General features: G+C 37.5%; 1 protein-coding gene across 1 annotated transcript in view; it reads right to left on the reverse strand.

Annotated features, from left to right (window-relative positions):
- Positions 1-11930, reverse strand: part of FGF10 (fibroblast growth factor 10) — an 86200-nt gene extending 74270 nt beyond the window's left edge. The window contains exons 1-2 of the mRNA XM_050794768.1: positions 11306-11930; positions 10517-11214 (exon numbers count right to left, since the gene is read on the reverse strand). Coding sequence (XP_050650725.1) covers positions 10517-10841 — 325 coding nt within the window. The 5' untranslated portion in view covers positions 10842-11214; positions 11306-11930. The remainder of the gene's footprint in view (positions 1-10516; positions 11215-11305) is intronic.
- Positions 11931-23171: the final 11241 nt, after the last annotated feature.

Here is a 23171-nt window from a genome sequence, read left to right on the forward strand (position 1 = left end):
TCTAAACACAGAACTAATTTGTGATTTATATACACACAGCCTGGAAGTAATTTTTTAAAATATTTTAAATAATTGTGTGCATGAAACAAAGTCCATATACATTGAACCATCAAAAAGCAAAGGTGTTACTACTATCTTAGCCACTGATGTAGGTAATCTGTGGTTATTTGGCATCACCCTCATTCCTGACTCTGAATTTAAATGCTACTGATAAGCAATCATTTTCCTACACTTATTCATACATAAGTACTTAAGAGTAAACAACATGACATACCACTATTATAATAAAAAAATAATGTGTTCGGGGTAATTAGGCAGCACAGTAGCATCACCAGAATACCTGTATCAGCTGTTAAGCAACAGCAGCTAAAAGGGGGATGGGAGGATCTTTTTTCCCCTTGGGGATGCTGAATAAACTGTGCTGCTGTGTTTGGACTGTGATCTGTTATATGAGGACAGGTTTGGAATTTTCTACTTGTGGCATCATGTCGGCATTCAAAAAGTTTTGGATTTTGGAGCATTTTGGATTTGAGATTTTTGGATTAGAAGTGCTAAATCTGTTTCTTCTACCAGTTTCTTAAAGAACCAGGCCTCTACTTTTCCCCAAAACTTCAGAACATTATGAATATTACAATTCCAAATCAAATTTCAGGTAGTTCTATTTTGAGACGGAGTCTCGTTCTGTCGCCCAGGCTGGAGTGCAGTGGCGCGATCTCGGCTCACTGCAAGCTCCGCCTCCTGAGTTCACCACATTCTCCTGCCTCAGCCTCCCTAGTAGCTGGGACTACAGGCGCCCGCCACCTCGCCCGGCTAGTTTTTTGTATTTTTAGTGGAGAAGGGGTTTCACCGTGTTAGCCAGGATGGTCTTGATCTCCTGACCTCGTGATCCACCCGCCTCGGCCTCCCAAAGTACTGGAATTACAGGCGTGAGCCACTGCGCCTGGCCAATATTTCCCTTTTTAAACAAAAGCCAGGTATATTTCTCCTTCCCGCCTCTTTCCTCAATTCCAGCATTGTTGAACGCCATTTCATCGAATAATATAATTGTTGCTTTCCTGATGTTTTCACCCTGAAATAAGAGGAAGCATCATATTTACTTTTTCTTTATATAGTACCCTTTTGATTAAGGCTTATGATGTGCCAGGCACCATTAAGCTGTGTGTGTCAATTCAGATTTCAAACTTCTGCCACATCCAGCCTCAGTGTGCCTTCTCTGTACTTCTTGAATGAGACACCAAACTCTCCCTTTGCAGTTCCCTTCTCACCTCTTCAAAAGGCTTCTCTAGCTGTGCTCTTTGGAGTAGCTCCCAGTTGTTTCCTAGTTTTCTATTAAACCACTGTACTTGTGTGGTTGATAGCACTCACCTCAATTTTTTATCATATCACCTCTTGGTTAACTTGTTCTTTGACATTTTCTGTGGAGAATGTAAGCTCTATGAGAGCAGAAAGACCAACTTTTTTCAACAATGCATTTTTCAGTGCCTCACGCACTATCTGACACAAAGCAAGCACTCAAATTTCAGTTGAATGAATCAATGAATGAATGTAAGATCTCATTTCATCTTTACCATGCAGTAAAAAGGTAGGTATTGTTAATATCCTTGTTTTACTGATGACAACTTGCCCAAAGTTACCAATTCTTATCTCGCAGTTTGCCTACAGGTGTGCGACTTCAAAGCCCGCTTTCACTCTGGGACTATACATTTTATCACTTTGAATCAAAGCGCATACTTTTAATCACTCTGTCATACCTCCTGTTTAGCAGGAATTGGGACTTCGCTTTCCTTACTTTGATAGCCTGGCTGCGATGACTTCTGTGGGACTTCTCTTAGATCATAGGTTCTCATTTCAGTTAATTTAACATCCAGTTGAATGCCAGGGCTTGGGTTATATTTCCCTCACACCTTTCTTGTCATGTCAGCCCTTTTGCAGTGCTACTCATTAGCTTGATCTCTTTCCTGAGAGTTCAAAACCCTTGTCTTCATCACTCCAGCAAAGCATCTCCTCCTGCTTTCACAGTATGTGTCTAAACACTCTAGGGCCTCTTCTCTTTTTCTACTTTTCCTTCTGGCTTCTCAAAAGTTTCATTATGTGATCTTTACCGTCTTTCTTGTTTCCTGGATGTCAGCATATTTGAGCTCTAAAACACTATTTTTGTTCATCAGGTTTTTATACTATAATGTGATTAACATCACTAACACTTTTCTTTTATACTTGTGGAATCATATCCTTCTGCAGAGATATTCCCAAAAAGTGACCCCCCAATTCTGGTAATTACTGCCATGAATACCATTATAAATGTATCTTACTTTAGATCAATAGTATGTAAATCAGTGTCATATGTTACCATTTACCCCATGTTACAGAATATTAATTCTTCTTTTAATAATTCTGTCAGTAAATTAAAGTTACTTAAAATTTGAAAACAATTGTAAAAACAAGCTTGACTTTTATTATTATAACAGATAAATTTAACGTATTTATCTCAATCTGACTATTGAGTCAGATTCTGCATATGATAAACTTAAATCTAATTCATCAATCAGTGCCAAAAAATTCTTTCTTAGGAGAAGTATATGAAAACACTTATGAAATTACTTCAGATTCTAACTCCTGTTGGTATTTCAAAAATTCCTAGTAAAGGCATATGCATTTCACATTTATTTCATCTGACATATGTATACATATTTTACATTGTTTCCTGATTTAAAAACAGTTTTATTGAGAACCTAGGTTTTATTTTTAAAAGCCACATATATTTGACAGGTGTACACAGAGAAGCTTGATAATCTAAGTGCCATTCTGGAAGTTGGGAATATCAAAGACCTCCAAATCAGCATTCATTTTTTAAAAAATAAATGATAACTAAAGTAGAAAAATAGAAGTGTTCAGGCTGGGTGTGGTGGCTCACACTTGTAATCCCAGTGCTTTGGGTGGCCGAGGCTGGAGGATCACTTGAGCCCAGGAATTTGAGACAAGCCTGGGGAACATAGTGAGACCCTGTCTCTACAAAACGAACAAACAAACAAAAATCATCAAATTATCCAGGCAGGGTGGTGCATGCCTGCAGTTCCCACTGCTTGGGAGGATCACCTGAGCCCAGGAGGTTCAGGCTGCAGTAAGCTGTGATCATGAGTGAGACCCTGTCTTTAAAATCATCTTCACTTTCTTTCTTTTATGGTAGTCCAGACAAAGACAAAAATGTAAGAAAAATGGCAAAGTAGCTAGTAAGTGTTACATATGCAAATAATTTAAAAGAAAATGGGAAAAGCAGGGAGAGGTATTGGGAGCAAAAATTTAACTTGGAGGAAAAAATGCAGAATGATGATCTAGTAATGGGATAATCAGCACTCTGAAGGCGGCTCATCTGTGGTTTGTCCACTTCACTTACAGCAAAGCTTAAAAGAAATTAACCTGGAATGCTGGGATAAGAAGGAATTCACTGCAGAATTGAAATGAGAAGATGGTCCTGATGGAGTACATTGAATTTACACCATTGAAGATTTTCATGCAAAATAGAAACAACACTATCAGTTTTAGATGCTACGCCCTGAATGTCACCTTGGGTGCCAAGTAACACTCATGAATGACTTTCCCTGGCCTTAAAGGTATGTAGCCAGTTCTGAAACCAGAGAAAAGTTATTAAAAAAAAAAAAAACCCACAAAACCAAGGAGGTGAAAATAATGGAGTGAGGAAGGGATGGTAAACTATTAGGGATTTAAAATGCCTCAGAAGCAGGTTGTCACAGACTGACTCAAAACAAAGCTATTAGAAAGAAGTCAATGAGCCTTGAATTGTAAAGACTCTATGAATATGTCAAGTTGTCCTCAACATAGGAACAAAAAAGGTTAAGGATGAAATAACATGTCTGTTTATCAGTAAAGTATGTTAACACAAGGTCCTTGAAGAAAAGTAATAATAATAATTATTATAGAAAAACATTAAAAATACCTTTTTAAAAAAGTTCTAAACCTTGTGGCAATCCAACACTATTCAGAATTAGATGGAATTTAACCCACCCTATTCAGAATTAGGTTCTAGTTGTGGTGAAATTATTAGGTTTGTTTAGTTGACAATTCTTTGAAATTTGGGGTATATCAAGTTAATCAATACTTCTATTAGGGTTAGATGATTCATTAATAGCTCAATGACAGCATTCCTTGCAGAAAGCGTGCCAAAATTTTGAAAATCATTCATTAATAATGCACATACTGACAGAATGGGTATAGGTAAAGGTGGACTTGTTTAGGTTGAAGAATTATTAGGTGAACTATAAAATAAGGCAATGCTTTACTGCCAGCACTATGAATCTATCAGATAGTAATTGGATGCACGTGTTAGCAGCAGTAAAAAGTCACTGTCCAGTTGTCCACCTTACATGGGAATCTACTCTGAGTGTCTTCTTTGATTTATTGTGCCAATTAGAACACAGCGTTCAAAGAAAGAACACAACTGATCTGATTTAAAAGCAAGGGAGCCTTTAAAGCCATTATTTTGTGGGTGACCTGGCTCCCTTTTAGATATCTTGAAACTTTCTATTTGTGTAAAATCTATACAAATTAAGTACTGAGTTTTAAACTGATTCTGTACAATGTCAACATTTTGTATTCATTAATTCAGTATCAGGGTGTCACTGGTGGCTTTCCAAGATGCGGGTATATTTCCTTTCGCTAATTTTAAAGGTGCATTTCTAAGCTACTCTTTGTTATACTGACTGAATGGCACAGATAAAGGTAACATGCACTGAGAAGAAAGAGCGCTGATTACAAAATAATGTTTTAAATCTGGAAAACAAAGTAATAAACACCCTTGGTCAAATGTCAAATGTAAATTATCTTAGATCATTGCAATATACCATGAAAGATTTAAACACTTCTGCATAAACGACTTGAGACAAAATGAATTTGATTACATGTCTATATTGTGATAAAACTATATTAAAATTATATAAACATGAATTGTATATTCCATCTTTTCTATAAAATAAAATAGATTTGTTATTTCTGGAAGGAAAATTCTAATATTTTCCTTACTTATATTAAGCAAACATCAACTATTAAGGTTGACAGATGAGGGAACAGTAATACTAAAAATGTCATCTGAATTACTCTTGATTGCAAAGTTTGCAAAATTAATGTTAAGATAGATTAAAATCACTTTGAACTAATACACATATATTACTCTTCTTTCTGAAGCATAATAAAGAAATATCATTTGCACTACAATGTCGGATAAGCATATAGACATTAAGGCTTAGGAAAGATGTAGTTATTCACAGGCAGCTCATAAATGGGAGGAACATTAGTTCCATTTCAAATGAGCTGTCAAATTTTTTTCAACATTTTTTTGGCTTGTGGAAAGTTAGACATTTGGATAATAAATGGGGTTTGCTTCTGAACATTAAAGTAATTGTATAGAAATTTAAAGTGTTCATTCATGTTCTACTATAAGTTCTTTAAATTCTAAAGAAATGCAGCTTTTCACTCTAAACTGGATAGTATAAATGTAGAAGAAACTATGAAGACAGTGGAGTTTATTTGATCCTATAAGACACGCTTCTACTTCTTTTTCTTTTGTTAAAATTCTGTGCCTAAACATCATTTTGAAAACACTTGCTTTTAAAGAGTCATTCACACCTTTAGGTAATAGGTTACTGAAATATCCAAGACCTAGAATTTGGTGTCTCTGAATTCTCATGCTCCAATATGGGCATGTAATTCCTGACAACTGTTTCCTTAGATTTCTCCTTGTAGGTGGTTATAAATCAGGTTTATGAAGAGGAAACTCTCTTGAATTGTGCATTTTTAATAGATTTATGATAAATCCATCAAATTGGAGGTTCCATATGGTAGAAATGCAGTAAAGGTAACAGGACAATGTCATGTAAACATTAAATACAGTGTCTTCCACCTTCATAAATCCTCAATGCTCATGATTAAATGCTGCCGGTTATAAATTATGCAACCAAATTCTAGAAACAACCACAACTGAAATAAGATACCAGTGGAAGCCATAAATTGTCTATAGTTTTTCTTCACAGAAAACTCTTGTGTCATTATTAGGGGATAATTTTTGAGTTCCTATTTTCCTCAACAATTATTTTTTCTCACTTCATTTAGCTTCCTACAATAAGCTCTAGTCCTGGTTAAAAAGTAATAATCCCAGACAATAATCTGTCATTTTATATGGTAAAGTACCTTTTGATTTGCAGGTTTATTTTAAAATTTTCTTAATATGTATAGCTTAAGTCTCTAAGATGTCGCCCTTTTTAGAATCATATATCAGAAGTTTCTACAACAGTCCAGCTTCTCACAGGTATTTACAATCAAATTATTTTATTACACAAGGCAACAATTAAACATTTGGCCCTCAGCTATAAACAATTACTATATAAAATGACATTCATGGATTTTTCTTAAATAGTCATGTATTCCTAATGACCTCTGTTAACATAAGTGAGATTGATGTATGTGAATTTTGTATGTATCCGTAAGCAATTATATTCCCAAATATCAAAAGAGAGAGTTTACCTAGCGAATACACTAGCCTTGTTTGATATCATGTGGCCACCTGCAATGACACGTTTAATGTATTTGTTTTTCTGCAATTGTCATTTTATTTCTGTTCCAATTTATTTCTAGAGAACGGTGTTCACAGCAAGAAGCAGGTAAGGATCTGGATAATTTGTTTTTTAGAGATCTCAGGTGTCCAATTCTAATAAATTGATATTAATGTTGGAAATAGCATAAAGGTACAATAAGAAAGGAGAGATACAACCAATAGGCTGGGGCTTGAATCCTGGTTCTGCCCATTTCTAGTTGAATGACCTTGGACAATTTACTTTTTTCAGTATTAGTTTTCAAATTTGAAAAATATTGATAGTTATAGGACTATTATGATTATTGAATGAAGTGTGTATTTAAAGAGAAATCATATACAGCATACTCTTTACATATTGATTTCTCTATTGCCTTCCATACTTCTTTCCTAGAAAGGCCCAGAAGCCTTTTTTGTGACTTTTCCTTTCTGGAATATCTATTCTTAATTGTCTCAAGTTTAAGTATACATTTTCCTTTCACTAGATCCCTCTTTTCTACAAATGACAACCATGGGAGAAGCTCACAGCTGTTTTACTCACATCCAGAAATAAGTCAACTGGTCCAACTTGCAAGGATACCTAACAGCTGTATCCAGGCTTTCTAAGAGGTCAGAACTAAAGCCGAGTGGTAAGGTTTCAAGGGCAAAGCTCAAGATGTAAAGAATGATAAAACAAAAACCTCAATGAGCCTACACATATCTAGTGACAGATACACCACAGCTATTCTAAATTATTCAAGATTTCTCAGACTTCTAGCAGGAGAAAAATAATTCATGTCTGCTCTCTTTATTCTACTCTCATATCATGGCAAAGAAGCAAACAAAAAGTATAGCACCTCCCCTCAAAAATTATAATAATCACCCATATAGAGAAGAACTTTGTTAGTATATGCGGTCTTTTTAGAACCATCTAATTTCTGGGAACTAGCTTTGAAAGTAGAAGTTAAAAATGATTTTGCAATACTTATGGATGATTGTCTTACTTTCCTTTTGCTAGCATTCTGCTGGCAAAAAGCCAGTAAAACAGTTTTTTAATTATCCAGGACATCAAAAACATATAACCTTTTAGATAAGCTGTTACTGCAATTTAGCAGCAATAATACTAGGGTCAAAAGTAACAAAGAAAATTAATCTTCAAATAAGCAAACCTCAAAAGAACAGATTTGTGTATTGAGAATAATTAATAACTTGTTTAGGCAAATATTACTGAAATGTGGTTTATGGAAAAGGAACTGACACTCTTCAGAGGTTAGAGATCCTAGTATTTAACAAGCTACCATTTAGTGGACGGCTGGCGGGCTACCCTGTAGGCATGGCAAAAATTTGTTCACATGTTATTATGCAACATTTAGACAATATCTTACTACCATGTAGTTCAGCTGAATCAGTCCAGTTGGAAATTGTAGCAGCATTTAGATTACCTGGCCACATGTGAAATTAAGGCTTTTTCAATCTCTAATTTTCACTTGCTATGTTTTGACACAGATGTTCTTGGAAAGCCTAAATTATTTATGATTTGACAATATTTAGTGGAGTGAACCCCTCCCCTTTCACTTTTAACCATTGATTAAGATTGCATTACCATATAAGATATTTAGCTTGTCATTATAACAAATAATATATGCTATCACACAGAAAATAAAATATTAGTATATTTTGGACAGTTAGGATGGAACTTTTCTACACCCCTTTTATACAATATATATTGTATACTTTTCTTCTTTGCAGGTAGTTCTTATTGTAAAGATGAAATTCAGTTTCTACTCTGGAAATCATTTTACTATGCAACTAATCACACGTGATTATGATTCTAGAAAATAGCAATTTAAGTTGTGTAAACTAAAACAGCAGATTTGTTCTTAAGTCATATTATAAAGACCTTTAAAGTATAGCACAAACATTTGTTAAAAAGAAAAAAGTTTGCTCAAAGATAACACTCTGAGACTTTATCATATTCTTTTGAGTTTCCTCCATGAAAAATAAGAAATCAGTCCATCGGAATTTCTTTTTTTAAAATTTCCAGCTCACTCTGTCTAGCCCAATGTTTGGATAGCTTCTTCCCCATCCTCCTAACTGAATGACACCACAACTATTTTATTTTAGAAGAAAATAAAGTTTTTAAAATTTTAATCAAAAACCTTAAAGGTTATAAACATAGGATCTAATGAATTCAGGTAACAAATGACTTTTAAGCAAAAATAATTGTCATCATTATGACATTATTTCAGCTACTTTCTATGAATCAGGTAATGTAGTACTTAATTATCTCTAGTATGAAACATAAAATGAAACACTTTAAAAGCACTTCTACACGTATTTTTATTACTTATAAACATATTGTGAATTTTAGTAAATAGAACCAGTGGCTGAGGAGGAACAGAAGTTAATGTTGAGTGTGTGTGCATCCCCACAGAAGAAAACTAAATTCTTAATTATCGTAAATTTGTATTCAAAAATAAAATGCTAAATTCTGGTCAACTGTCATTCCCATTAGTACTTGGTACTTTCTAAACCAAGGAATCTTTAAATGCTTGACTCATGTATTTAAGTTAGCTGACAATCTATGCTTAGAATTCCTGAAAAACGAACACAAAAATGTCTCCTTTAAAGGTGACTTGGAATTTACCACTGAGATAATGCCGAATGGTCACTAAAGATGTTTAAACATCATTGTTTACTGTTTTCAGTGTGCCATTACAAAGTCTTGGGTTCCTTTCACATAATAATCAACAGGGGATGAATAAGTCTCACCACTTGAAAATAACTGAGAAAGGAAGTCAACAGAGTAATTTGGCTTTGCTGGGTTGATTCAAGAAGAGACACAATATCCACCCCTCCTCTTCTAGTTCTCTCTCCCTCAACCAGCCCACACCCCTGCAAGAAAGAAGTAAGGGAAAGAGAGAAAGAAGGAAAGAGAGAGGGAAAAGGCAAGAACAAAATCTATGGATCCCAGGCATAATTTACACTGAGGAGAAAACGTCACACTGTAGGATAAACTATAGCCATGGAAACAGACTTATGACTTTTACTTTGAAAATAAAAGAATGACAATGAAATTTGTGTGAGGTCTGTGTGAATCCAGCCCCAGATGTTTACAATGCTGTAGTAGTATGGCTCTGCAATATGAGAGGTTTCAGAAGAAACAGTACAACAGGACACCACGAAGCAGTGCATACGCTATTGACAATGCAGACACGAGCATCATGTTACCAAGAGAGAAGGCAGGCAGAAGACAAATAGCAGCGGTGGTGCCTGAAAAGCTAACTTCATGGACTGCAATCACTCAAACTAACATAAGGGACGCAAAACAAAACAAAACAAAAATCAAAACCAGAAAAATGCTTTTCCCTCATATCTAGAGGTGCTGGGGTGAGGGGATGGGGGTGGGGAGAGAGTGGAATTGATTTTTCTTTCTTAAATAAAGTTCCCACAAAGCCCCTATAATTGACAGCGGATGATTATTTTCAGCTTGAAGAGCCTGTCCCAAACTTAACAAGATTTCCAGGGAAAAGAAACAAAATGTGTTTACTTGAGCCATTTCCAGAAGGAAGGAAAGAGAGCTCTTTGGAGGAGGTGGGAAGGGCGGTGGAGAGAGAAGAGGGGCATCTTTGCTCTGCAACAACTCTCTTGAGCGCCCTGCGTGGTCCGGCGAGTGATAGGCTGGAGGGAAGGGGTGTACAGGGCGGCAAGGGGTGGGGGATGTGGAGGGAGCGCGCTTAAGGGAGGCGATGCGGCAGCACAATGTATACACGCGGCGGGGGGGCGGGTGGTGAATTAGTGTGAAAGTATTCCACTTAATCATTTTACAGGGGTTGGGGACGTAAATATTTAGCTGGCCACATCTGGAAGAGATTTTTCCCCCCCGTGTGGGCTGGGGGTGGATAATTGGAAGGAGGGGAGCACGCATTTGTTACTTACTGTACGGGCAGTTCTCCTTCTTGGTCCCGCTGACCTTCCCGTTCTTTTCAATCTTGAGAAAGTACTTGGTGAAAGAGAATAGCTTTCTCCAGCGGACATCTCCTTGAAGGTGATTGTAGCTCCGCACATGCCTTCCCGCGCTGGAAGGAGAGGAGAAGGAGGAGGAAGAAGAATTGGTGGTCTCTGGTGACACCATGTCCTGACCAAGAGCTTGGCAGGTGACAGGGACGGAAGATACCAAGAACAGCAACAAAAAGCAGCAGCAGCAGCAGCCTGGCAGGTGGGGAAAGGCTGAGGCACAATGTGTCAGTATCCATTTCCACATTGTACTGAAACTCTCGGCACTGGAAATTGTCTCATCAGAAGGAACATACTGGAAGGGTAAGACCTGGTGCAAGGCAAGGAGAGAGTTCGAGGTGGTGGCTGCTGGTTAGCTCCCTCTGGGCGCGGATCTGGCCAGAAGTGAATGCACCAACATCCATAACTCCTTGGAAAAGCCGGCTGCCTCCCCTCGCTCCTTTCTGGGATCCGCTGCCTGAGCCTCTGGAGCCTCCCGGTGAATGGTGGACGTGGGTGGCCGCAGAAGCAGGAGCTGGTGGTGGCGGTGGTGGTGTTGGTCACAGCGCTCTTCGCTCCCCCAGGAGTTACTTTGTTCTCTTCTTTGCTCCTTTCTTCACCATGTTAGATGCCAAAAAGGTCTGAAAAACAGATGACAGCACGGTGAACAAAACCCAAGGGAGGTGGGGTGGGGAATAGGGGGAGATATTTGCGCCCCTCTGCGGTTGGCACCTTCTGGCCTCTCTCTGCGGAGCCCCAGCCTGCGAGCCGCTTCTACAAGTGTATCCCTTTAGAGTTGTCAGAACTGCAGGCAGCTACCCAGTCGCCGTTGTTTTCTTCCCTCTCTTCCCTTCTGTTTTTAGTGGTGCCTGCCGATTTGAAGGCTGCCGAAAGCCACTTTTTGTTTTGGGGGACGGCGGCTGATGTTTTGTATGGCCCTATCCCCCACCCCCTTCCTTTGGAAAGTCCGCTTGTAAACAGGTTGAAACCTGGAGTCTAAATGTCAGTGATTCTAAGCCAGAGGTGGGCTCTGCCTCTGCTGGTCAAACCTCATTTGCAGGGGTGGAGAAGAGGGGGGAGGGGGTCAACCGGCGGTGGGACATCTGAAACCCTACGCTGCTGGGAACGCCAGGGAGAGGGAGGGTGAAAGGGGCAGAGAAGGGGGTGGGGGAGCAGGGGAGCGAGGAGAGAGCGCGATGCCTTTGCATCCAGCTTGGGGGCTGCCAGGTCCCTTCCTCGCAGCTGCTCTTGCGGCCGCAGCCGCCGCCGGCGCCTCTAGCTCTGGCAAATTCGTTGCTAAAGCGTCCTGCTCGCAGCGCGGGCCACGGCGCTGACGGTATCCTCCAGCTTTCCGAATTTTGCTGTCTTCCAGCCTGAACTAATCCCTTCTGGGGAGCCCCTTTCTCACTTGTTTTCCAGCGTAGGATATCCTCCCCCCACCCCCATTTCTTTTGGCAGTGAAGTACTTGAGAGCCACCTGGAGCCTGATGCTTGGCTGACTTTTTCCCCCTTCTCACTCCGAGAAGAGGAGAGGGCTGGGAGAAAGCAGAAGATGCTGAGGATTTTAAACCCTCCAGAGCAGCAGATTATAAACTGATCGGAGCGAGCACAGAAAAGGAAGACATAATTAGCGTCCTTTCCTCCTCTGCTGCCAGCTTCCAAGGAGGTCTCCTCTTTAATGAATCACTGATTTCTCGCTTCCGTTGCTGAAGTAAAAAGTTCACACTTTGGCCCTTTCTGCCTTTTAAGCTCAGGGAGATTTATCGTCACCCTTAAAAGTTGCCTCTCTCTTGGCGCAAATGAAATCAGGGACCCAAATAACCGATTTCTAATTGCTAACATGAGCCCTTCACTGAATCACGCGTGCACTTCAAAGCAAACGCACTTTATGGCGATCGCAAAGATTTTTACCATACAGTTTGGCTGAATACCCTGCTGTCTGTTCTCTTTTCTATGCAATTTCCTTTGCACTTAGTCAGAAAGTGGAGGTTTTTTATTTTTTTATTTTTTTTAATTTTATCTATCTTCACATTTTATGTTTAAAGGGCTCTGTTTTACAATATCACTGCTCTAGGAGTCTTCCTCTCCTTTTCACACTCTTTAACGCCACTCCAACTCCCCCCTTGCTCGCAGAAACTAGCTCACAGCCCAGGTATTGACAGAACTAAGTCCAAGGCTAGGAAGCCTTTGCCAAGAGTTAAGAGGCACAAAAAAGGAAATACTGTGATAATCCATCCCAATCTGAATAAGAAACAACTCCTAGAGGACCACTTCTTTAAGAATGACTCTAAACTAGGGAACGTTTAACTAGAAGGAATGCCTAAACATGTACTGGAATGAAGTATCTATGTCACATAGTACAGTTAGACATTTGTATTTTGTTGAAGCCCATGAAATTGCCAACATTTTAAGGTTTTGTAATTTCATATGTTTCAAACTAAAGTTAGGCTGCCAGTGTAAGATAGAGAAACACTTCAAGGTGAACTGGGAGTTTAACAACAGCAACTGTAATTTGGAGGGAACTAATTAGAAGAGCCTGTGTTCACACAAGCCAGGATCCCTATAATGTGTGTTTGACCTCCATGTTGGTGGTGAACCAGAGAAATGCAAAGAAATAAAAAAATAGCTCTAGAGATGAGCATTAGGAATGATTGCTCAATTAAGTATTTAGTGACTTGAAAAATGAGTTTACATGAATGTTCTTATATTTTTCTGTGCATTCAAATCCTTTGAAATAGAATCATTTAATACTAGAATCAGGATTTTACTTGCATTAGTTATAATTCATGCCGTGCTTATTTAGAAGAGTTCAACAATGTGGTGAACATTACAATAGGGTTCTTAAGTTTAATATAATTAGCTGTAATTTCTGTAGATATTAATTGGAAAGTTAAGCAAATAAAGAGCATCCATCAAACAAGTCTTTTTCTTTAGGATACTGAAAAATTAACCAACAGTGCTAATTTCAATGTTTTAGTTCACAGTTTTATACCTGAGAGGACAAACGCCTGAAATACAGTGTAGTGTTTCCCGTGGATTTGCATTTCAGGACAATGGTCCAGAAGAATCCAAATGTTTGAATTTACAACTAATTAAAACTACATTTTTACAAAATTATGTTTGGTGAAACCAAACAATAAAGATTCTGCTGTGAAAAGTTACAAAACACAGGAAGTTATTATTTTGGGGTTTCTCTACAATAGGAACCAACACTATTGATGCCACCTTGGGGTTTAAAAATTTTTGTTAAACTCACCCTAGACATGTGCCCCTCCAATCCAAAGCGAGTCTCTTTCTCCCTCTCTCACATACACAATCTACCAACTTTATGTTCCAGTAGAAGAAGCTATTCAGACCTTTTAGCTAGGAGTTTCTCTTTTTTTCTGTCTAAAATGAGGGAAAAGATGTCTTTAAACTTTCATATTAAAATCTGGTTGCAGCAGGTGCAGTGTTTGAAAGTTCTAGAGCCCCTTCGCCACTCTTCTGTACAGCGTGATGACAAGAGGGCATTTACAAAACAGCCCAAAGGAAAAGCTGACATAGCTTTTTAGATTATATCTCATTCTTCTTTTTCTTTTCTGTACAGCCTTTCTTTTACAGCACAGCTGAATCCCTAAATACCCCACTACTTTGCATTGTTAGGTCACCTCTTAGGTTAGCCCGAGAAAGCCTGAGAAAAGTTCCACAGGAAAGATGCACTATTTAACGGAATTCAATCTCTCCCAATAGATTTGAATCGCTAACATAAATGTATGAATGTAGATTATATCTCTGTAATGAGGCCTGAATCATTCTCAGTTACTTCAAAGGACTGAAATTCTACCTTCCTTTTTTAGCTGCAATAATCAGGTCTTAATGGGTTCCTTTATTAATTGTTTCTTTGCTAGGATTGAAAAGGACAGTACAAGCTTCAGATTAGAGTGGTACCTACTAATTCTCAAAGGCTGTTTTTCTCTTTTATCCAACCTCAGGAAGGCATACTTTATTTCTATGCCCTAAACATATCTACTACTATTAGGCTAGCTCTGTATTGACAGAAATAGATGCAGCCTTTTGTTACATGTGATGTCTTGAGAAATGATTGAGGCTTTTTAAAATGAGACCATGGCTGCAGCCATTGAAGAATCCTAAAACCTGGCTCTTCAACCTCAGAGAAGCAATCAGTGTACGTACTAGCAGATCCTTCAGTAGCTATTCTGTTTTAGCAGTTTACATTGTACATATGTATTGCCTGGATTCTTTATGTTGCTCAGCACTATCTGTGGTTCAGTTATAAGATGTGTGCCCTATTATGAATGATGTTATTGGCAGTGTCAGTACGCTGCTTCAAATAATGCTAAGTCAGGTCAAAAGTCAGCCAGGCTGTTCAAAAATTTAGACATATGGAGGCCTAATTTTTTCAGCCTGTGGTGCAGGCCTTGTGAGTATGTGTCGCAGCCCATTTTTCCCTCCTGGACACAGATCATGCCAGTTTTAAGGCATTGTCAGGACTTGTGCACTTCCCAGGCTGCAGCTAGAAATGATGCTCATAATCACTCACATTTGGATGAATGAAGGAGTGATACCTTATTGTTTTTAAATGAGGAGCTTCAAGTGAACAGAAAAGCGGTGTTATCCCACAGATAGTAGCATGCAGTGCTTCAGAACCAGTGGGAATCTTAGCTATAACTGAATCCAGCACATGCATTTTATAGATGAATAAATTGATTCCCAGGTCACTCCATGGTAGACCAGAATTTGGAACTCCTGTGATAGACCTTAGGCTACCACCCTAATTTTTGCAACATCTGTCCTGTTTATGTTCTTTTTCTTCCTTCCTGCTCCCCTTCTTACCATTGACGACTCATTATTCTAATATGTCTAAGATGGCAGAGTAGAAATGATAAAAAGGGTTAGGGGTTTAGTTATGGAAAATCAATTACATCTTCGCTGCAATAGATAAACCAGGGAAAAGTAATAAAGTAGTGTTGAATTATTAAATACCAGCTGGTTAGCCAAAATAAATATTGATATATGCTTGGCAAAGGGGGATATTTTATCAATGCTTCTGAGATGAACACAATCAAAAAGCAATGAATACCCCATATTTTCAGGAGATCCAATTGTTTAATAGAATCTGAATTTATAAGTTCGCCTCTAGAAAATTGATGAGACTTTCTAGAAAAGTAGATTTATAATTTGATCTGGGTTTCTGTGTTCTAATATTAATTTCCCATAAAGTATTGTGATATTTCAAAGCATAGGTTGCTTAAACAATTTTTTTTCAAAGTTTGAAACCAAGGTTAATTTTCTGTTCCCTCACTTTCAAACAGACTTAATGATCTGTTATTAGGAAGGAAATATGGCCAAGATGATAAAAATAATCTTTTGAAACAAAAAAAGAATTCTGTATAGATTGTTTAAAACATACAATAAATCACCACAAATTCCTGGAACTGAACTTTGCATCTTGGCAGTAAACACAACAAACATATTTTCACAAAGCTGCTGTTTGTCCCCTCCCAGCTGATGGTAAACAGAACCTTCCCTTGACAAAGTTGTGAAGTCTCTGAAGAGTTTTGTTTGTTTTCTGTGTTCCCAGCTGTCCTTTTGTGGATCTGTGCCTCTTTCTACTTCAGGCCCTCTAGGCATCTTAGTCCTATTACCTATGGCAAAATTGTAAACATTCTGATATTAGTCATTTATGTTTGTGAATTAACTGGCAGATTATAATATTTTCTTTAAAGTTGTGATGTAATGCCAACAGACATTTAACTGGTTTTTATTCAATTAATGTTTATTGAGTGCTTACTATATGGTAGGTAAGCATTGTGAATGGTGCAAGGTTTTTTCCAATAAATACGGCAGAGAAACTTACCCCATAAAGAACGTGCATATATGATTGAATACATGAATTTAGGTAGTTTATCATTAATGATGGGCAAAATATAGTTATCTTAGGACTCAGAAACCAGGTATTGGAAAGAGAGATATTGAAAAAGAAAGAAGAACCCCTGAAAATTGTTTTTGATTTTCCTTTTCTCTACAACAAGAGCTAAGGGAAAATGTGACTTCTATTTATGGCTTCATGAACGATTAAGACTTGATTTTTTCCTGTTTTATGTCCCTGGCACCATCCTTTTTTCTAGGTTTTCCTTACTGTGTGGAGATTTTGGTTGCATCCTTTGTGTTGACCCAACCTGACTTCCTTTCCTTTACTCCTGCTCCCAGACTCCTAGAAGCATATTTCTTGCTTTCTAGCTTATTATTTTAATTACTTCCCAACAAAATTTCCCTAATCCTTTTGCTGTCCTCTGTGCCTCTTATTATGAAATATAATTTGACCTGATGTCTTTTCTATTTGAAAAATTTTGCCTCTGTTAAGCAAATTTTGACAAAAAGAAAGTATTTTCTATGAATTAGTATTAGCAGAAAATGTAATGTGTTGGGGGCAGTGCAATATTTGCTATACTGGATTTCCTTCAATTGGCCCCCAGATCCATTCTTTCCCCTTCTCTGTTCAGCTCTGTGCTGACATTTGTGAATCACCAGTCCTTTTTAAATAGAAGACTTGGAGTTTGTTTTGTCAATGGGACAATGGAGTCCTTAGATCAGCACACAGAAGGTGAGAGAACTCTGGATATTTCCTCCTCTCCTCTTTTATGTTTCAGTGACACATTTCTGGCCGTGGCTGTATCCCTTCTTACTGGGTAACCCCTCCTCCAGGACTCTGGCTATCACTGACATCCCTAAAATAATATTTCTTCTCCATCTTCTTTAAGCTCAAGGACTGGCAGCAGTTCCTGTCTATTGCTTGCCTATCATCATTATCCCTTGTTTCTTTCACAGTGCCTACACCTTTTGTAACTGGTTACTTTATTAAAGCCTCTTCACTTAAATCAGCTGGAAAGAATTCTGTCCTAGTCAGGACACTTACTTCAAACAGTAGTACATACCATCACAGTAAGTAACCAGTCCATAAAATGTGTTTTTTTTGGATATCTAAGATAACAGGGAAGTGCAACTTACTACAAAGCAGGTTGTGAAGCATCTGATGCTTGCGTGATGATGTACAGGATTCCTTGAACCATACAAAAGGTAATGCTGCATGACATTTGCCCTCTAGAAATTTATAATCTAATATTGAATTTTGATTGATAATTTCAGAGTTTTTTATATAATTGCAGAGATTTTGAGGTCTAAAGTCAACGAGTAATTTATTTTGATTGCTGCTTGTTCAATAAAATACATTTATATAAATGACTTCAGAAAAGGAATCCAACAAAGTAGAAATTATGTTCATAAATGACATACATTTATGGAAAACTGTAAAGTTCTAAATTAAAATCAGCTTTTTTCTTTTTAGTTTAAATATTTCCTAATATTAATCTTTACTAATCTTTAAAAACAATGTTTTTATAAGGAAACATGTTATACTGATGTTTGTTAATAGTCTGGTGTATAAAAGAATGAGGGAAATTAATATTTTTTCTAGCCCACTGAGAGGTATTGTTTGAACATTTTCTTTTCAACTAAAGACAGATCTTTAAAAATGAAGAAATATGCAGCCCTCAATTGTACAGCTAGGTGCTAAATCTAGGTAGAGCACCAAAAACCCCCAAATGAAATACATATGCAGATAATTTTGTGTATTGCTCACTATCTAGACAGTTTCACAAATTTCATCAACAAATGACTTCTTATAGAAATCAATATAGGCTAGAGTCTACGAAGCCCAGATCAGGGCTTAGTCTTTCATCCTCTAATCTTATAACCCTGACAAATTATAGAATTTTGTACCTTTATAACTGGAAAATACTTTAACCCTTTTAATTCTACTGCCCTTACTTTACAGGTGAAAAAAAAAAGAGATCTGGGAACGCGAAGTGAGCTGTCTAGAATGACAGGGCCGATAGTGACAAGCTGCTTCCTGTGCACTAAACTAGTGAATGGCAAGACTTCAACCTTACATACTTAACGATATAATGTACTTCCAAGAATAACAGTGGTCCCTTCTGAGGCTGTGGGGCAAGAAGGGAGAGAGGGAACATTTCAGAATCTCTGGGGCATTTGGCACATGATGTTTGGAAAATTCTCATGGTGTACTGCAATGTTTGCCTTTGGAAGATTCTGTCCTTGTGGTTGAAAACATTCTGGGATATCCCTAAGTTAGGACAGCATTTTGATATATCTCTTGAATCTTAGCCAGGGGTGAAGGAGACTGCTTTCAGGTTAATGGTTCAACAGTAGGCCCTTTTCAAATTCATTTCTCTTTAAAAATCTATAATGTCTCCTTCTTTCCTATATGTTAAGTCTAAATTCTGGCTTTCATGTTCTTATTGCAGTGATATGGTTCGGCTGTGTCCCCACTGAAATCTCATCTTGAATTCTCACATGTGGGAGGGACCCAGTGGGAGGTAATTGAATCATGGGGGCAAGTCTTTCCTGTGCTGTTCTCATGATGGTGAATAAGTCTCACAAGATCTGATAGTCTTAAAAAGAGGAATTTCCCTGCACAGACTCTCTTTCTTTGCCTGCCGCCATCCATGTGAGATGTGACTTGCTCCTCCTTGCCCTCTGCCATGAGTGTGAGGCCCTCCCCAGCCATGTGAAACTGTAAGTCCTATTGAACCTCTTTCTTCTGTAAATTGCCCAGTCTAGGTTATGTCTATCAGCAGCATGAAGACAGACTGATATCTTCAGTTATTAGCAGAAGTTTGGCTATTTTAATTTGATACTTTAATTCTATTGGCAGATGGAGAAAGAACTCAGAAATATTTCTTTGGCCAACTTGTGAGAAAGAAACATTCTTTTGCTTTACACCACTGAAACCATGTTCATATGTAGGTGAATTAAGGTAGAGTCTTCCTACCTTATAGCACTAGATAGTAACGTTTATTTATTTAGCTGGTGTATTTTCAGGGTTTTGCCTATACTTGCTGTCTTATATTTTTGTTTCCTAAAAATAGGAACATACATATAAATATATAATTTCCTAAAATATATATGAGAAATATTTTAATCATTTATTTTCTACAATTTGAAACTTAGTTGTGGGAAATCACCCAACTCATTCCTGTCATTTTATAAACACACACACACACCCCTTCAAGGACCTCTTATTAGACATACAGTCTTGTTTTGAATTTGAAAAATAAAGCTTGTCAGATCATTAGGAATAGATTGAAAAAATAATAAAATGCTTAAAAACTTATGTATACAATTTTGGCACAGTTCAATATCTATAACAGATAAATGTTATTTATATTAATTATTGCTGGATTCTGTTTTACAGGTCAGCTTCTAGACTGACAGAAATAACGCTAGTAAAAGAATTGCATAGTAGAACAATAAAAGTAATCCATTGTAACTGGAAGGCAATTATGAGCATTTGATTTATCAAAGAAATGTAAGTGTTGTATGATTAGATGTGTAAGTTATTTGCCCTCCAGTCTGACAAGATGGGGAAAATGTAGAAAGGAAGATGGACTTTAGATACATAAGTCCACGTCCAGGCAAGTGAAGTAACTTGCCCAAGTGGCAAAGCCAACATTTATTTCCATCTTCTGATGCAATCCTCTGCCTAGAAAAGCCCTGGGCACCCAGATTCAGTACTTTGAATCTCAGAAATGCCAGTTGGCAAAGTCTGGGAGACTCCATGTTGAGAGAGCCTAAGGAATAGGGACAGTGGTACTTCACATTATGTCTTTTTATATTTTTCTCTTTCAGGTGCCTGATTTTATTTTTTATTCTAGAAAATTCTTGGTTCTGAAGGTATACTTAAATGAAAGAAATTTCTCTGCTTCTCTGTTTCATTCCCAAATGTAGAGGTTTGTTCTGCAAAACCACCTGCTCTGTTTGGTTATTGATACTACAACAGTAGCAGTAAAAAGAGCCCTCGTCCTTGACTTGGGACTCTGCTCTGTGTCAAGTTAACCCTTCTTCTTTCCTTTGGGAGCAGAGACCTAACTTCTGGGCTACTTTTCCACCAAGATAAAAAAATAATGATTATTTTGCCTAGAAACTCAGGCTGGATAGTTCACATACACTCTACATAATTAGTGGAGTAAAAAACTTTTCAAGCTAGTTGAGAATGTTCCCTGAGAGCATCTGAACCTTACTTTAGTGAAGATTCTTAAAATGACGTCAAGGGGGCTATGAAGAAAAAAAAAATCCCTATTTACTCATTACTTAAGAGTTAGAATTTAGCTAACAAACTCTGCTGCCATTCTCACCTCCATTTTGGTATTTTGAGTGTGTCAGTTGAATTTTAGCTACTGCATTTTTAAAATAAGTAAAACTTTAAAGTAGTAAAATGAGTCTTAACCTAAAGTCAGGATCTCCTATTATCAAAGTCCAAAATGAAATTGTTTCTTAGGTTAAAAAAATTATAACCAAGCAAAGCCAGGGAAAAATGTGACTAGTTTATCTTTTGGTAAATAAGCAAGGGAAATGAAACACAGACAGCAAGGAAACCACATTTTTGGTAAAGTTAGAAACCTCAGCTTCAGAGTTTTCTTTTTTTTAAAATAAACCAACTTTTAGATTTAGCAATACAAAGTATAATTCATTTTGGTACTTAGGAACGTTTTATTGATAAACGCTATCCTTTTAGGCCTACTGAAAATACACAGTTGTACCCACATGACAGCATATAAAGGTTTTATGAAGAAATTAATTGCTATATAAAGTTTGGGGAGCCAATTTCATTTTCATCATTTTTCTGTCTCAAAACTATTTGCTTCTGTCATTTGGAGGAAAGCTTGTCTCTTGGTTGAATTGTCTTTCTTACAAAATGAATTTTTCAAAGCTACCCAACTGAGGAAGGGTGAATGACCATTAGGAAAAATTAAACATTTATAGCTGATGTGATGTTGGTGGAAAGGAATGAGAAAGCTGTGTACCCCAATTTCCATTACAAAAGAGCAGACTGGAAACAGAACATTATGTTCAGAGAGGAGGAGGGGAAGGTGGAATGTTTTGTCACAGCGCTGCTCCCTACAAGGCACTAGTGAAGGGAGGAGTGCAGAGAGCCCTCCTGCGGCATGCAAATGGAAGGGGCTCTGATCCAGATCCCTGCTTTTGGTCAAAGCATCTCAAGACTAACAGCCAGGACCCAATCACTTCCCTCTGTGGTGGAGACAAGAGGATGAGGCACTGTCCTCAATTTCAGGAGTATGTGAGGTTCCTGTAAAGAAATTGTATGCTTACGAGCCTGACAGAAGGGAGGGGGTACCTTGAGCACATTTTCCAAAAGTGGTGCTATTTAAGATCCTGATATGCTTTGGCTGTGTCCCCACCCAAATCTTGAATTTTACCATAATTCCCACTGTCATGGGATGGAACTGGTGGGAGGTGATTGAATCATGAGGGCAGGTTTTTCCTATGCTGTTCTTGTAATAGTGAATTAGTCTTATGAGATCTGATGGTTTTATAAAAGGGAGTTTCCCTGCACATGCTCTCTCTTGCCTGCCACCATGCAAGGTGTGACTTTGCTCCTCCTTTGCCTTCTGCCATGATTGTGAGGCCTCTGCAGCCATGTGGAACTGTAAGTCCAATAAACCTCCTTCCTTTATAAATTACTCAGTCTCAGGTATGTCTTTATAAGCAGTGTGAGAACAGATTAATACAGACCCCATACCTAAATTAACCTCTTTTTTATAATGTTTTATTTCTAGCACTATTGTATAGATATTAAAGTTAGTACAAGTAACATGATTTTATTTGGGAATGAGTCTTCAACTAGTAGATTTTTAAATGATTTTTCATGATAAAATGACCTAAAATACATAAAGTATGGAAGTAATGTGTTTTGAATTGAACAATATCTTGAAAAAGGCAGTGTTTTCCTAAGTAGACGTGTGTGCTGTGTGCTGTTGAATATTATTCTAGATTTATTCTCCAACAAAGTGTATTTCCTGGAACTGTTTCCTATAGGAAAATATACAGTTTCTTAGCTTTCACTTAGTAGACTTTCACATTGCTGAAGAATGCCAGGTCTATTGAGGATGAAAGGGAGATATGGAATGATGACATGATGTGGAATGAGATACGGAATAATGCCTGATAACCTGTGCTTTAACAAATTATATTAATAGTCTCTTCTGTCCCATAGGGAGGAAAGAATAATTCAAAATACTTTTCAGGCTTACATAGTTTATTTATATTTTCAGATGAATGGGAAAAGAGGTAAAGGGTGCTGAACCAAAAAGTTAGGAAATCTACATTGTATTTCTGGTTCTGACACTCATAATTTTGTGTCTTAGGGATAATATTTAGGCAAGGGGATAGAGACCTTTTGACTCTAAAATTTTCTAACCTATGAGACCCAGAATAATGATGTTTGTATTGTACTAGCACCACTTAATGGCAATAGTAAAAACAGGTGGTCATTAACATGGAGAACCCAATCTAGTTACTCGGTTATTTCATGGAATCATAGAATTATGGAGCTGAAAGTCCTGTCTAAAATTAAGCTCTGTTTTCATTTTTTTATACAATTGCATATGAAACAACTATGGTCCATAGAGGAAAAATTACTTTTCCAATATTGTCTAGTTAATTAATGACAGAATCTTTAGAAGCCCCAACTTTCTAATATTCTTTTTACAATACCAAT

This window comes from Macaca thibetana, chromosome 6, assembly GCF_024542745.1.
Source record: "Macaca thibetana thibetana isolate TM-01 chromosome 6, ASM2454274v1, whole genome shotgun sequence".
Lineage (NCBI taxonomy): Eukaryota > Metazoa > Chordata > Mammalia > Primates > Cercopithecidae > Macaca > Macaca thibetana.